We start from the raw sequence: 16,688 nt of genomic DNA, 5'->3' as shown, positions 1-16,688 counted from the left end.
CTCTAATTTATGATCCTTATGCCTGGCAGTGAGCAACTAGTTTTTAAAGTGATCATGACAGTAACATAAATTAACAGAGTCAGGATTATCTGAGAAGTTGACTTCTTCCTGAAAGGTGAAGATTGACAAAAAACTATTCTTCCAGTGACCAATTCTCTACCATTATTTGACAGATACCATTATTCTCAAATTTTAGGTCCTTTAAAATTAAGTCAGAATAGGTAGAACAAATATATTACAATGACGGTAAAGAACATTGACTCAAAAGACTGTCGACAAAGGAATAAACTCCCACTGGCAGTATAAATGCCTTAAAAATCAAAATTAAGTCATCTTTAAGTAAAACTAACCACCACTGAATAGGTTCTGCTAAAAGAAAAGGTTTACTAGGTTAATTTAAAAGAGTTTATGATAACAAAACTCATCATCTGAATCTAGTGAGGTATAAACTTACACCAAATATTTATTTAAAAATTCAATATTCCATGAAGATAAATACTTTGTAACTCCAAGAAATATTGAACCTCTGACTTGTAAAAAAAAAAAAAAAAGTTTTTAGTGTGAATTATATGTATCAAAATGAAATTGGAATTAACTCATCATCCAATAATCCCACATCTATGAATCTACTATGCAGATTTCTACATGCCCCAAAACATGCGTGTCTGAGGTTGTGATAACCCAAGTGTCCACTAATAGATGGTTATGTAAAATACAGCATCTATATAACATGCAAACCTAGAAGTATTAAGTACACTGCTAGCAATACGTATTTACTGATACTGAAAGGTGTCTTTGACTTCAATTTTGGGTAAAACTAGCATCTATCTGTAAAACTGGTAAAATGTACCAGTATTTAAGAAAAATTATAATATCAGATATGGAGATGCTAGGTAAGCCAATGTAAATAAACATTCCTGAGTGTAGAATTCAGTGGATACTTTTTCTTTGGAGTTTTATACACTATCTGGGTGTATTTGTGTTTAATTAGCACATGTCATTTAGAAAACCCTAAAAGTTATATAAAAAAAGACAAATCAAGGACAAGAGAAATGAATAAAGTATAGTACCTTAAACGGTTAGTGTAAGTATCAACACAGGTCTTCATTTTGGCTAATAATGTACCAACAGAAGTTTGACACTCTGATTGTTCTTCTTCCTCTTCACCATTCTCTGTAGAAAGAGGCAACAATAGGGGCACCATGGACGTACAAGAAGCAATGGCTCGGAGCAATTCCAGCAGAGCTCGATAGAGTGGCACATGTCTTGCCATGTCGAGAACTGTAAGAAGGATGAGGGGGCAAGTACAAAATGAGAACAAGTGCAATCTAACAGTAAGCCCACAGCAATATAGCTTCTATTTGAATCTTAAGATTAATTGGTTGGTTAGTAAATCGATTAATAGCAATGTTTATAAAGCGCCAATATAGAAAGTATAATAATAAGCACATTTAGGAAACAAAAAGTAAGTAAGGCACAGAATTGGGGAGAGACCAAGAATTAAGTAACTACATAGTTATATTGCACATAAAAATGATTAAGTAGTTCAGATAGTACCTTGTGGCAGTAAATACATTTATTGGTATAACGTGAAAATATATTTTAAAAATTGAAATGATGAAGCTACTGTATCTAAGAAATCAACTACTTTCTCTCTTTAAGGGCTTTTATCATTCCTTTTAAGAACGTTAAAGGTAAAATACCCTAATAAATGTACAATTATTTGGTCCAGGTACCTACCTTGAAACTATGGCTGCAAAGTTTGTTTTGTATAATCTTTGTAACAACTCTCTTAAAGACAGTTTATTGAATTAAATTCTTTGAAGAAAAACTTTCTAAATTATATTTTTTAAATTGCTAAGTTTGTTACGTACAGTTAGCCAACAGAGTTATGTTATGTTACTGATTTCATGTTAATCCAATGTGCTAAAACCAAGTAAGAACACTAAGTGTTCATTGAGGTCTTTTCCAGTCTGTGTTCTAGGATAGGTGACTACATAGTATCAAATTAGGGCCCCTCTACTCCCCATACATACACAAACTAAATATTTCCAGAAAAAAACTTCAAAAAATAAATCTATTAAACTCATTCCTACATAGATTGGGGTAAATCACCAAATATTTTTACTGTTTAAACTGATAGTGACAAAATAATTAAGCAAAAGTACTTGCCCACAAAGATATCTCAGAGGAATATTAAAACATGATTTACCTGAATCATTTCTTAGATAAGATGACATGGCTGGGATGAGGCAGGACTGACTGAGCAGCTCTATAAGTACAGAAGGAAGGGCATTACTATTCTGTCCTCTGCTCTCATGAGATGACTGAGCTTCTCCATTTATTGCACCACACATAGGATTTATATAACTTGCAAGAACCTAAAATAAAAAATAAAATAAAAAATTTGCTGGATTTAAATTGGATTTAAGCTTCATATAATTAAAAAAATATATTGTGTTAGATATTGTCTGAATTCCAAGAGTACATATTTTCAACTCAATCAATCTCTTGCACTGTATGACTTAAAAAGAAGGCATTTTTTCTTTAAACTTTCAAAAGGAAAGGATGTGTTTGCATGAGGCACCATACAAAGTGGTGTAAAAGCAGGATTAAGTTGTTTGTATGGAAAAATAATACAACAATAAATAATAATACAAGAATAAACTGTTTCACATACAACTGGAAACCTACCTTTGCCCCACCCTATATGTGACTAGAACAAAAACTTAAAACCTTAGTAGCAACTCTTGATATTATTTATTTTATTGAATATATTCACTATACAGTTTGAGGGGGACACAATCTTAGAATTTTATATTAAAAATAACCCGTTCATTATAGAATTGCCAAAAACAAATGCTCAAAGACTTGACCAATATTAATCATTTGATTGATGCACCTCCTCGTCTCATTTCTATGGTATTAAAGACTTTCTCTACTAGTTCAACTTCCCTGATTTCTAGAAAGGTTATAGACAGTGTAAGAAACAAAGATATATAAAAGTAGGTAAATAATAGTTTTTTTAAGAGTCCATATTTAGCACTTAAGTTGAGATTACTGGAAAGAGATAGATTTTCCACTTGTTGAATAATTTCATTCTTGTCACTTTACTCCCAGGGAAGAAATTTAGAATTACCAGTAGGAAAAAGCAATCTTTACCCAGTGGTCTCTTAAAAGAACTTAGAACAGGGAGTATATGGGCTTCATAAAAGTAGCTGAAGATGATTTGGATAGCCATCAATACTTAAAAATCAATACAAATACAAAAAATAATTTAATTATTATCACTGATAATATCAACTTTACAAATGTACCTGCAGAAGACAGGTAACATGTTCCTCTTCCAGCCTCTGTTTAGTTAAAGCTTGTTCCACATCCCATCCAGAAGCTGTAGAGCCTGTCCCAAAACCAGTCCCTTTGGCCCAATATAGCTGCTGTTCTTCTGTTGATGTAGGGTTATGAGAGCTTGATACCTGAGGCTTATTACAAAACATAAAAATGTATTACTATTTGGTTTTATTTATCTTCAAAATATTTATCAGTAGGAATATAAATAGTTCAGCTGCTAATGAAAACAGTTCGGAAATTCCTCAAAAAAATGAAATAAAGAATTACTATGTGACCCAGCAATTCCATTCCTAGGAATACTGGTATATCCAAAGAAATAAAATTGATACTAAAATAAATGTACACACATGTTCAAAGGAAGAATATTTACAATAGCAAAAAAGTAGAAACAACCCAAACACCCATCAGTGGATAAATGAATAAACAAATTGTGGTATATACATGAAATGGGATATAATTCAGCCCTATGAAATACTGATAAACCCCAACAAATACGTATCTATCAACAAGTGAATCTAAAAATCAAATGAATAAAAAAAATCTGATGAACAGAATAAACTGGTGAATGGAATAGAATCAGTGGCATGGAAATGGAACAGACTGACGATTCTCAGAGGAAAGGAAATGCTGGGGGGGACGGGGAAAGAATAGACAAAGATCTTATATGCATGTATGCATTACCTATGGATATAGAATTAGGGTGGCGAAGGCCTGGGGAGGGGTGTGAACTGGTTAGAAAAAAGAGGGTTATCTGTAATAATCTCAACAAGAAAGATTGAATACATATATTAGGAAAAAATGGAGTAAAGCACCTTAATGACAAGAGAGTCAATGACTCAAAATTAGATAAAAGAAACAGTGAAAGGAATAGGGACGTGAACCAGATCTTTTAAGGTATATAATAAAGCATCCATCAGGAGAATTCCATGATGGCTGTCACAAGTTTTCAATCACACTAAGTACGATTGCTTCTATTTCTAGGAGTAATCCTTAATTTCTTTCTTGTTCAGAAAGTGATGTGTAAAAAAATCTTGGGAATAGAGAACATATTAAAAATGTGAATGATACAGAGACAGAAAAAATGAGACGTATTGGTTTTTTAAAAATAATCTCAAACTCTGTAAAGTTCAATTCTTTATTATTACTTTTGTGGATTGTAAAATTAATTTTGTAACAACAAACCTTCTTTAAAGAATTTTCATTAAATTTCATATACTAGTACCCTCACATCATTGGCAATTATTACTTTAAAAAATAAAAGGAAGAATATTATGTACAAACAATACTCTCAGAACTGATCTGCAATATAGTTTTATGGAACTGTGACTAAGAAATTCCATCTTCCACATTTTATAAAATAAACTGATAAATAAATCATAAAAATTTTATTGCCATATAAACATTACCAATAGAATAATTAAGGTTACTGATAAAAAAAGCTATTTTTAAAAAATTTATAAATGTGAAGTATAATATATATACAGAAGGAACATAAAACAAACAAATCAAGTTTAATTAATTATAAACACAATTTTAACCATGCAGGTCAAGAGTGAGATCATTACATGTAAGAAACTGCCCTCATTCCATCTCCTATTCATCACAACCTCATTCATTCTGATTTTTAAAAATATGTATTTGTTAATTTCAGAGAAGGGAAAGATAGAAACATCAATGATGAGAATCACTGCTCAGCTGCCTCTTGCACAACCCTTTCTGGGGATCGAGCCCACAACCTGGGCATGTGCCCTGACCAGGAATGAAACCATGACCTCCTGGTTCATAACTCGATGCTTAACTACTGAGCCACACTAGACAGAATCCTCCTGATTTTTATACTCATAACTACCTTATTCTTTTTATAATTTTACTACCTAAGCATGACACCCTAGTCACTGTAGTTCTATTTTTTCTAATTTTTTAACATTATCTAAGTGGAACCATGCTGCATATATGCCTTTATGTCTAGAATTTTAGTTTGCTTGTCAAATTAATCAATACTGTTATGTGTAGTTGGCTACACTTGTTTTCTTTCATTACTTTAGTATAGAATTCCATTACATAGTAGACAATTACTTTATCCATTCTACTATTTTTATACTATTTATTTCATCTATCCTATTACCTTTACATTATTACAAATGAAAATAGAATAATATTTGTGTGTTTTTTGTAATTTTACACATTCTGATGGGTGTGCAATTATAGTGTATTAGAGGTTTTCTGAAAACCAAAGAAACAGATCACTTTTTCACATTTATTGGTTAAATTGCCTCTCTTATAAAGTGTCCATTCTAACCTTTCATCTATTTTCCTATTGGGTTTCCTGCCTTTTGGGAATTTTTGAAGTTCTCTGAATATTCTGGATATAAACTCCTTATCATATATACATAAACATAGTGTCCCATTTGGTAGTTTTCTTTTCATTTCTTATTAGTGCTTTTGACAAAAAAAGTTTGTAATAGTGTTGTTTTTTTTAAATGTTATAAATTTTATGAAGAGAAGTACACATATTTTTCAGATTTATAGATATTTTCTTTTTTTGCTGCTAGTCTAAAAAGTATCGTTAATAAGCTCATTTTATGTTAATGATGGAAGTTATGTTGTAACTACATTTTTGAACCTGTATATTGTATCCTAATTAAATTTGCTTATGCCATTAATGAATTTGCCTTCCTGATTACTTCAGAAAAAAACTACATTCTGTACTCTGTGAATTAAATTAGGTTTTCATAATCTAAAGAATTAAAACTGAACCTACCTCTGCTTGATTGAGGCTAGAGTTTGGAACTCGAGGGGCATGGTGGCTCAGAGCTGAGAGACAGACAAGAATGAGGTGTACTGCTCCAATTTCCAACGCCATCCGCCTCAGCAGCACACCATCATCGGTTGTCAAAGGTGTAGTGCTAAACAAACTACGAAGGACGTGGAAGGGGAGGGTTGGAAGCACATTGGCTGATGGAGACTGCAGAATATGACCTAGATTTAAGAAAGAACTCAAAATTAAAAATATTTTACAATAAGAAACAATATACAGGATCACAAATAATGACATTTTATTAGAAAATTGTATCACTATATTTATTAGGAAGCAACCCAAATACCACAAATACAATAGTGAATAACTTAAAATTTAATCATGTCTGGAAAAGCACTGAAAGACATCATATATAAACTACAAAAAAAATCTTGAAATATATTCATATGATAGTTAATAGCTAGACTATGTTAAATTTACTATAAGCTAGAATTTTTACTAAAATCTAACAAGTAAAAAAGAAACATGAAAAGTTTCATACAAAAGTATGAAAGTAAGTGTGCTTGACTTGGAATTAGTTTAAACCACAAACAGGTAATAAAGGTAAACTATTTTGTTTTGTTTGCAATATAGTTTTCTAATATGTTTTAGCTAGAAAGGAGTGTTAAATGCAAAAACAAACATCAAAAACTAGTCACATGAATTGTGGATGAGACAATCACTGCAGAAAGGAATGTCAGAATTGTGGTTTCTAATAACCACTCATCGTATAGTAACTAAAAATAGTCTGAAATAGCATAAAGGAAATTCTATTTCCTTTTCTGTTTAAAGTTATATCTACTATATTACAATAGAATTCTAAAAGACAATGGTTCTGCCGAAGCCGGTTTGGCTCAGTGGATAGAGCGTCGGCCTGCGGACTCAAGGGTCCCAGGTTCGATTCCGGTCAAGGGCATGTGCCTTGGTTGCGGGCAAATCCCCAGTGGGGGGTGTGCAAGAGGCAACTGATCGATGTTTCTCTCTCATCGATGTTTCTAACTCTCTATCCCTCTCTCTTCCTCTCTGTAAAAAATCAATAAAATATATATTTTTTAAAATAATAATATAAATAAATAAAAGACAATGGTTCTTACCCTTCTCTCTGTGACTTTAAAATAACAAAAATGTACAAATTTTCTAATTTAATAGTCATTAACTGGAGAATTAGAGGCAAACCAAATGAAAATCTACTTGCCAGGCTACTACCCTTATTGGAATTTTTCTTTGTTTCTTTCTATTAAAATTACCAGCCCACAGGAAATAATCACCATAGTTTTCTGTTATTAATCAAACACACACACACACACACACACACACACACACACTCTAGAGGCCCGATGCATGAAATTCGTGCAAGAGTAGCCTTCGCAGCCCCAGCTGCCTCAGCCCTCACAGCTCCGGCTGCCTCACGGCCCCGCAACCCCGCCCCCCACCCACTGGTCATTCCAGCAGGTCGTTCCAGAAGGTCGCTCTGCCGTCCGGTCTAATTAGCATATTAGCTCTTTATTATATAGGATAGTCCTAATATATAAAAACCCAGAGTCCATCACGTCAAAAACAACCAGAGGGACAACCAAATGCCAGGCTGCACACAGCAGGCTCGGATGGGCGAGGACTGGCAGGGGGCTGAGCCTCTTTCTCTCTGAGAGGTCAGCAGTTCAGCCCACTTGCCAGTAGCCTGGGACGGCTGATGATCAGCCCCGCTTCTCTGATCAGGCCTGGAGATAGGCCTGGAGACAATGACTGGCATAGAAACCGACCAATCAGAACCAAATCTGGGTGAACTGAGAAGGCAGAACCTAAGGTCAGGGCTGAGGAGGGGTTTTAAGAGCAACAGCTGTTTGGTGTAAGGTGTAAGAAAGTGGTTCAATATTTAATGACCAGTTTGGCACTATAGTGCATATGGCTGGCTATCAGTTCAGATATGGGGATTATGTATTTTTGTCTGCCAAGAGCATCTCCTCCTACTGAAAAAGGCTCCCCTTCCCCATTTAAGCAATCCTATCCTATGATTATCTATACTAATAAAAGGGTAATATGCTAATTAGACCGGGCAACCAGCCATCTTCCAGATAAAGCCATGGTGATGGGGGCCAAGGCAGATGCCGTTAAGGGCGATCAGGTCAGCAGGGGAGAGCAGTTAGGGGCGAGATCAGGCCGGCAGGGGAGGGCATGGGGCAATCAAGCAGAGGCAGTTAGTGGTAATCAGGCAGGCAGGCAGGCGAGTGGTTAGGAGCCAGTGGTCCCAGATTGCGAGAGGGATGTCTGATTGAAGAGGGTGCAGGCTCGGCTAAGGGAACCCCCACCCCCAGCTCCACCATGTACGAATTTCGTGCACCGGGACACTAGTCAATATATATAAAAGCCTAAGCGACTGTTAGGACGCGATGACCGGCCAGTAGCTATGACGCGCACTGACCACCAGGGGGCAGATGCTCAACACAGGAGCTACCCCTGGTGGTCAGTGCACTTCCACAGCCAACCTCCCGCGGCCAGCCAACTTCCCCCGTTCCCTTCCCCCGGCCAGTCTGCCCCAATTGGCCCTGATCGCTGGCCAGGCTGAGGGACATCACCCATGCACGAATTCGTGCACCAGGCCTCTAGTTATATTATAAAACACATTATTATATATTGTTATTTTCCTCATTTGTTCACTTTAATCTAAATATTGCTGCCAAATTCACTTTTAAAAAATGTTCATCACATCACTTCTTTATTTAATGTTAATAATAAATCTTCATTGCTTTTTAGAATAAAATCTTTTTAAGGCTTTCCATGATTTGTTATGCAAATTTTCATGAGCTATCTTATCAGTTTTCATATACAAGGTATCCCCCAAAAATGTATATATACACTTTGAATCATTATAAAGGGAGTGTTTCTTAAAATACATTTCATTTTCATAATTGAGCTGTCAGCTGTTCAAGTGTGTATACATTTGGGGGGAGGGGGGAGAATACCCTGTATTCTGAGCATACAAATACCGCTCACACCATTCTTTCTTTCTAAAATAACTCTCATCAAACCTCAATTGACTATCCTTCATGGCTCCACTAAATCCTGCTATGCCACTTTATTCACATCACTGGGTAGTGAAAATATCATCTCACACCTGAGGGACTCCATAATGCTGTAGCTCTCTCAATGCTTTTTTACTTTATTTTTTTGAGAGAAATATTGATTGGTTTCCTCACACACACACCCTACTGGGAATTGAGTCTACAACCTGTGCATGTGCCTTGACCAGGAATCAAACTAGCAACCTATCAGTGCACTGGATGACGGACAGCCAACTTAGCCACACTGGCCAGGGACCTCAAGGCTTTTATAACTTGTGAGATCTGTATATTTACACACATTCTCATTGCTATTACTGGAGGACACTAGCTACTTGAAGGTAGGGTATAAATACCAGCTTCATCTTTAAATCCCTCCAATGATGCCCAGCAATTTTATAAGCACTAAGTAAATACCTTTCAAATGAATGAATATAATTATTTTATTTAAAGATTTCTTACAGAATAATAGACAAACATGTAAATCGACCGTACCTTCGCTACGGCCATAGCCAATCAGAGTGAGTATGCAAATTAACCCAAAAATATGGCAGTTAATATGCATACATAGGAGCCCAGCGCCTGTGTCCCAGGAACATCCTGGCACCCAGGTCACTGTGAGGTAAGGCCGCGTGGGCCCAGAGCAGCCTGGGAAGGGCCTGAGCCAGGGGGCTCCTGGGCAGGGCCAAGCCTGCAATCAGAACGAGGGGGCAGGAGCGGAGCCTGCCATCAATCGCAGGGAGCTGGGGGTCCGCTCCTGCCCAAGGCCGAAAGCCTCTGCTGGCGGAGGCATTCAACCTTGGACAGGAGCGGAGCCTGCGATGGACTGCAGGGAGCTGGGGGTCCGCTCCTGCAATCGATCGCAGGGAGCTGGGGGTCCGCTCCTGCAATGGATTGCAGGGAGCTGGGGGTCCGCTCCTGCAATCGATCGCAGGGAGCTGGGGGTCCGCTCCTGCAATGGATTACAGGGAGCTGGGGGTCCCCTGCCCAAGGCAGAAATCCTCACCCAGAGGCTTTCGGCCTGGGCAGGGGCGGAGCCAGCGATCAGAGGGAGCTGGAAGGCCTGGGCAGAGCCCAGCCCGCGATTGGTGTGAACTATAGAGGAAACACCTTTTCTGACTGCACATTGGCTAAACTTCCTGTATGCCACTGGTAATATTCTTAGTAACTTGGGTAATAAGAATCCAAAAAGGTGATCTAGGGTTTTTCCACCACACTTCTGGAGAAAAAAACAAAGGTCCGCTGCTGGAGGGCTAAGAAATGTCATATCCTGCCCTAGCTGGTTTGACTCAGTGGATAATGCCTCGGCCTGCCGACAGCAGGGTCTGGGTTCCATTCTGATCAAGGGCATGTACCTAGGTTGCAGGCTCCTCCCTGGCCGGGGCCCAGATCAGGACTCATGCAGGAGGCAACCAATCGAAGTGTTCCTCTCACTTTGATGTTTCTCTCTGTCTTTCCCTTTCTATTCCACATTCTCTAAAAGTCAATGGAAACATATCCTCAGGTGAGGATAAAAAAAAAGAAAGAAAGAAATGCATATTCTATGAAAGACACATTTTGAAAATGCCTAAAGAAAGTTGTCATTTTTTCTTGGTGAAAGGATTGGAGTCCGTGTTGATGAAAACACCTTGGTGGCTGTGGTGACTGGCAGTGGCTGCAGCAGCGGGGTGATGGGGCTGGTGCCTTCCCCTGATCAGCCCGGTTGCCTCCCACAAAGGGAGGCCAGACTCGGCTTGGGCCTGCTCCCCATGGGATGTCAGTAGGACATCCCCTGAGAGCTCCCAGTATGTGAGAGGGGGCAGGTTGGGCTGAGGGACCCGCCCCCCCCCCCCCGCAACCCCCAGTGCACGAATTTCATGCACCGGGCCCCTAGTATTATAAATAAAATGAAGACTTTTTAAAAAAGATTTATTATATCTATTATTGGAACTAAGTTGCCAACAACAAATCATGTAATAGCTTAACTTTGAAAGTAATAAATGATGACTACTAGGTAATGATCTGAATAACTTTTACACAACCCACCTATGTTAAATTTCATTAATAACACTAAACACTTACTTCCTTCTCCATCATCTGTCACTCCCAATACCAATCGAAGAAGGCACTGAGCATGTTTTCTCTCTTTTAGTAGCACTTCAGCATAGCCCGGAAGACGAAGAAATAATCCAAAAGCAGCCAAAGAATGGGCCGGTATAGGAGACATGGTCTGTACTGCTGACTTGATAGGTGGAGGTTCAGCGGCAATGGTTTCTGGTGCTTCATAAACTAATTCTCCTGATTGTTCAATTGTCACCCATTCAAACTGATCACTATCCTTTGGCTTTTCCTGAGTGGTGGATGGTACAACTGGGGTACTCACCTAAAGAAAAAATAAATCTCTGTTTGGCTATTTGCATGTTTCAACACCACGTTCAAATTAATCACTTGATTTCAAATTATCTCCTTAAAATATAGAAATATAAGATCTAGAGAAATATAAGATCAATAAAGGAATTTTTCTTTTTTGTTTAATTAAAAACTTCCAAACATTGAGGAGTTACATGGTATTATAAGTATGGTGGTGTCTGCCATGTATCTCAAATTTAAAATTTCTATTAAATCCTTTTTAATTAAGTTAAGTAGACAGATTCTTTGAGACTATTTAAACATCTTATTTCTCACCAAACTTTGATCTATTACAACTAGTATTTTTATAATTCTTGCCTAAAACAATAATTACTACAGTGGTTGTCAAGTGGTGATTTTCTAAATCTTTCCTTCTACATTTATTAGTTGGTACTGAACTGTAAACATTCCTTCTTCCCCATCTATTCATTTATTCACTTATTTACTAATGTATCTACCAATATAGATTCTGTTATCCTATAGGTTATAATACTCTATTATTTTATTCGATGCCCAAATAGAATCAGATCTGGTCAGTGGGATCCCGTTAAAGCAGGTTTCTGTATCTAGACTGATCTTGTATATTCCCTACCCCAATCGTAGAATTTTTCCAAGGAGCCCAAGAACTGATAATGTGAACTTAATCAGAAGTAAGATCTTTTCAGATGTAATCAAGTTAAAATGAGGTCATACTGGATTAGAGTAGACCCTAAATCCAATGACAGTTATCCTAAGCCACCAGAGAGCATGGTTCTGTTAACACTTGATTTCAAACTTACAGCTTCTTAAATCATAAGAGAAAAATTTCCACGGTATAAGCCACCCTGTTTGTGATAATTTGTTACAGCAGCTCTAGGAAACTGAAGCAGGCACATATAATACACTAAGTACATGATATTAGAGAGAATCATTTTCCCACCTAATTCAACAAAGAGCTTTATATTTACAACTTTCTTTATATGTACCACACTCCCCCCCCCATTAATAAAAGAATAACAGCAATATTAATGAACAGGTGAAGATGTTAAAATAATGTTTTATAAACCACCTAAAACATAAATGGTACCTAAAAGAAAAAAAATTTAAACCAAAAGACAATGTATTTGGACATAAGCATATACTACTTTACTCTCCCATTTTCAGTAAGATCCAGAAATTAATATCACACAAAGCATCATAGAAACAAAAATGTTACAGTGTGACACCATAAAATCAAGGTAAATGCTATAGTGTAATGAGTTTGGCAAATATGTTCAGTCTTCAACATTTCTTCAGTACCACCTAATTAACATAAAGATTTGTACAATACTCAAAGACTAAGTTAAAGAGTAATTCCAAAAGGTAATTATAAATTAATAATATATATATATTTCTTAATAAAACTGAGAAAAGAACTAGTAAATGAAAAGCCAAACAAAAGAACAAAGGGCTTTGTCATGGAATGATATACTCAATTAGGAATCTTATCTTACCTGTTGAATTACTTCTGGATATAGCATGGGTAGTCTTTCTGCAATAAGAGCCAGTCCACCCATTCCTGCAAAAACTTGTAATGGTGACTGAATGGGACAGGTTTCAAGTAAAGATTCATCCAATATCCCATCCATACATTCATCACTTGGAGTGAGAGCCTCATCTTCTGGACAGCTACCAAGTAAATCTCCATGATCTAGATTTAAAAAATAGGTAAGAAAGAATCTGTTTCTTTAGTACTCTTTTATTTACAAAGCAGATGTCATCTCCCTATTAAAAAAAAAAAAAGCATAAATAGCTTAAGTTTTTCAGGCTAGATGCTATAAAAAATGTTTAAATGACTTCTGAAGTTGCCTCCTATAGTCTTGCTACAAAGTATGACCCAAAGATCAGTATCAAAGGCATCGTCTAAATAAGTTAGAGACTCACAGCAAATAGTAATATGTTGAGGTCTAAGGCATTCAAATAGGAAAAAAATGAATAATAATAGACTTCTTACTGAAAACTAAAAATTATGCCATACTGGTTTAGCTTTGAATCACTCCCAAAGCAAAATCAAAAGGTTAGTATGTTCACAATAACAAGGTCAAATAAGCATTAAGAAAGACAAATTATTTTGGGCTAAAAAAAAAAAAAAAAAAAGGAGCTAAAATTTAGTAAAGAACACAAAAGGCTAATAACAATTAAATATTGAACTTTAATCATGGGAAAAATTGAAGTTAAAATAAGATTATACCATATGCACACTGTGAAAATCATTGCTCAAATGGCATTTATAGAACAATCAGAATTTTTCAACAACTGGGGAAAAAATCAATTTTGTTCTAACCATAAGAAAATAATAGGCAATAAAAATGCACATTTAAAAATATTTAATGGAAAATAAGTAAAAATAAAACTAAGAAAATGTCTGATCCCACTTCTTGTTTGAGGGAAAAAATATTTATCAGCATAAAATACGACTTTATCTAAATTATCAGTAAATTGAATCCTGAATTGAAATTCTCACGTTAATTATATATAATTCACATGGTTCATGCAGAAATAAAGTTTGAAATTAAAGCACAAGTGCTTATAAAATAAGTGATACTATACAAGGTATTAAGATTAATTTCCAATGGAAATAATGGCAATTTTTTTATATTTACAAATAACTGTCATAAAGAAAAATATCTTTATGTTAATGTAAGAAAAAAAAAGGTAAGCCTCCTCAGATTACAGACTGTACTTTTTAAAGGACTATCATACACATACCTTTCTCAGGGTGTAGTCTTTTAAAGGAATCTGTTTTTGACAGACTTGGGTCTGTGATAACTCTTGATCCCAATTTAACAGTCAGATCTATTGAGCGGTAACCTTGAGGAAGTTTTCGGTCATATAGGAGAGTTAAAAGTTGAGCAAGCGTCATTTCAGCAGGCAACGGCTGGCCTATAAATGACATTACTAAGTTAAGTCTAAATTCCAAGTGGGATACATTTACTAGATTCACCTTACTCAGTTACTTAATGAAGTTTGATTCTGACACCAAATTCAAAACAATTTACAAAGTTTACAAAAATTAAAATCTGTTTCTGACACGTGTAAACAATAAATAATGTTTATAGAAAGTGTTAATTAGTTACTAACCAATCTCACTAAGATCTTCTGAGCCACAGCAAATAGAAACAAACAAACAAACAAAAAACACAGACATTCCTATAAATGTGTGGTTGGCAAAGCTTTTCTATTAAAGGCCAAATAATAAATATTTCACTCTATGAAGGCCATAGGTCTTTGCTGCAACTACTAACTCTACCATTGTAGCATGAAAACAGCTATGGACAATACATAAGTAAATGGGGTTAGCTATATATTTCAACTACAAATATTTCTATAAAAAGAGGCTTCCCATTCACCAGCCATAGTTTGCTGACCTCTGCTATAAACAGCCAGGTAAAGCTAAGAAGGAAAACACATTTAAAGTAGGTTGGAAATTTGATTTGTAACAATACATTACAAAAATGAAGACAAAGTGGGTTATCACCTTGACCAATAGAAAGTATATTGGTCAAAGAATATGTTTTAGCTGGGGAGGAAATACTGCTTAATTATCAATGATACATCTAAGGCTTTTACTACTAGAACTAATTATTTAAAAGTTACCTCACCACACTTCCTATATAACTTGTGAACTCTCTAAAATATTAATTTTACTGATTATATTATGGCAAATCAACAGTAAAATTTAGAAAGTACAGCATAAGTATGCAACATAATACAGTAGTGTTAAAAAGGATATGGTCTCACTTCTCTTGGAACTGCATGGACAAAGTCAGTAATTCATTTATCTCATCAATAGCACTGAATTAAAGATGATTCTGGTGAGTACACATCTGATTTATATAGTCATAAGATTATTAAAATTTCTTAAATGTCTTACCATTGTGAACATTACCTGCCAAAAGTTTGTGGAACAGATGAAACACTGGGACAGTAATTATTTTGCTGGCATTGTCTGCTGCTGAGGAAGCACTTCCTATTTTATCGGGCATTGCTCTCCCTCTCCTGGATGGTGGGCGCGGTGGTGTAGCTGACACGGCACGTTTAGATTGAGATTTCAGCCCTAGAAGTAAAGCATCAGTAAAATTGTATACAGCCAATACACTAATGAAGTAAAAGTGTATTTCTACAATATTTTAATAAAGCACCACATTCCTAACCAATGCGAAAAGATATGTTTCTTCTAATTTAACATCTGATCTCCTGATTCTATTTGTTCTTCATGAAACTCCACGAATACATTGGGCTGCATTTGTAAATATTTTCCAAAAAAATAAAAAATATTGTCAACTACTATATTCTATGAGGTAGAGGTACAGATGGCTGTCCATTTACTACTATAAAGTAGTTTCATGCAAATATGTGCAGGAAATCTTATGTTCTTAATTTTTCTCTGATGGAATAGATAAACCAATATAGAGGTCTACTATTTGAGGAGTAAAGTGGACTTTGTCTTTTGAACTAAAATCGTCACACCTATGTCAAGGAATATATGCTCCCAAATTACAAGTTATCTTGGCCATTTTTCTTTCTGTACCTAAGGGCAAAAACTCATTTTTCAACCAATTTTCTTTCAATTATTTTTTTTCTAATTTTATGTTAAGTAATGAACACAATATCATAAATAAAAACTGATAAATACTTTTTCAAATCACTTTTGCTTTTTTTTAAAAAAAAGGGAAGTTACATAAAAATCCCTTAACACAGTAGATTTGTAAGAGTATAATTCTCTATATACTGTCAAGTTGAAATGCAGTATGTAAACTATTCACACAAGCTCAATACTTGATGACATATTATAAGCTTTGGACATAAAATAAGTTTCACTGCCAAAGAATAACAGATTTCCAGTATAATAGTTTCATATTTAGTATTAAGACATCATTATAAGTCAGCTTTTTGCATTAATACTCCTTTATTACATGAACTTCCTAGAAATATAAATTGTTATATTGCATAGAAACACAAACCAAATCTATACTAATAAAAGAGAAATATGCAAATTGACCATCCCTCCGCTGTGCCCACCAGCCAATCAGAGTAAGTATGCCAAAAAAAAACACAAAAAAAGATGGTGGCTAATT

General features: G+C 35.5%; 1 protein-coding gene across 7 annotated transcripts in view; it reads right to left on the bottom strand.

Annotated features, from left to right (window-relative positions):
• The window catches only part of BIRC6 (baculoviral IAP repeat containing 6), a 178,306-nt gene that overhangs the window by 22,729 nt on the left and 138,889 nt on the right, over window positions 1–16,688 (bottom strand). For all 7 annotated transcript variants that reach the window (XR_013814683.1, XM_079792682.1, XM_079792686.1 and 4 more), the window contains exons 59-66: window positions 15,500–15,667; window positions 14,320–14,493; window positions 13,065–13,261; window positions 11,266–11,566; window positions 6,113–6,330; window positions 3,318–3,482; window positions 2,213–2,381; window positions 1,071–1,281 (exon numbers count right to left, since the gene is read on the bottom strand). Coding sequence is in view for 6 of the 7 variants with exons in the window: in XM_079792682.1 (XP_079648808.1) it covers window positions 1,071–1,281; window positions 2,213–2,381; window positions 3,318–3,482; window positions 6,113–6,330; window positions 11,266–11,566; window positions 13,065–13,261; window positions 14,320–14,493; window positions 15,500–15,667 (1,603 nt within the window). In the remaining variant the exon portion in view is untranslated. The remainder of the gene's footprint in view (window positions 1–1,070; window positions 1,282–2,212; window positions 2,382–3,317; window positions 3,483–6,112; window positions 6,331–11,265; window positions 11,567–13,064; window positions 13,262–14,319; window positions 14,494–15,499; window positions 15,668–16,688) is intronic.

The sequence above is a fragment of the Cnephaeus nilssonii genome (genome assembly GCF_951640355.1).
Source record: "Cnephaeus nilssonii genome assembly, chromosome: 15".
NCBI lineage: Eukaryota > Metazoa > Chordata > Mammalia > Chiroptera > Vespertilionidae > Cnephaeus > Cnephaeus nilssonii.
This window is presented reverse-complemented; position numbering and strand designations above follow the sequence as displayed.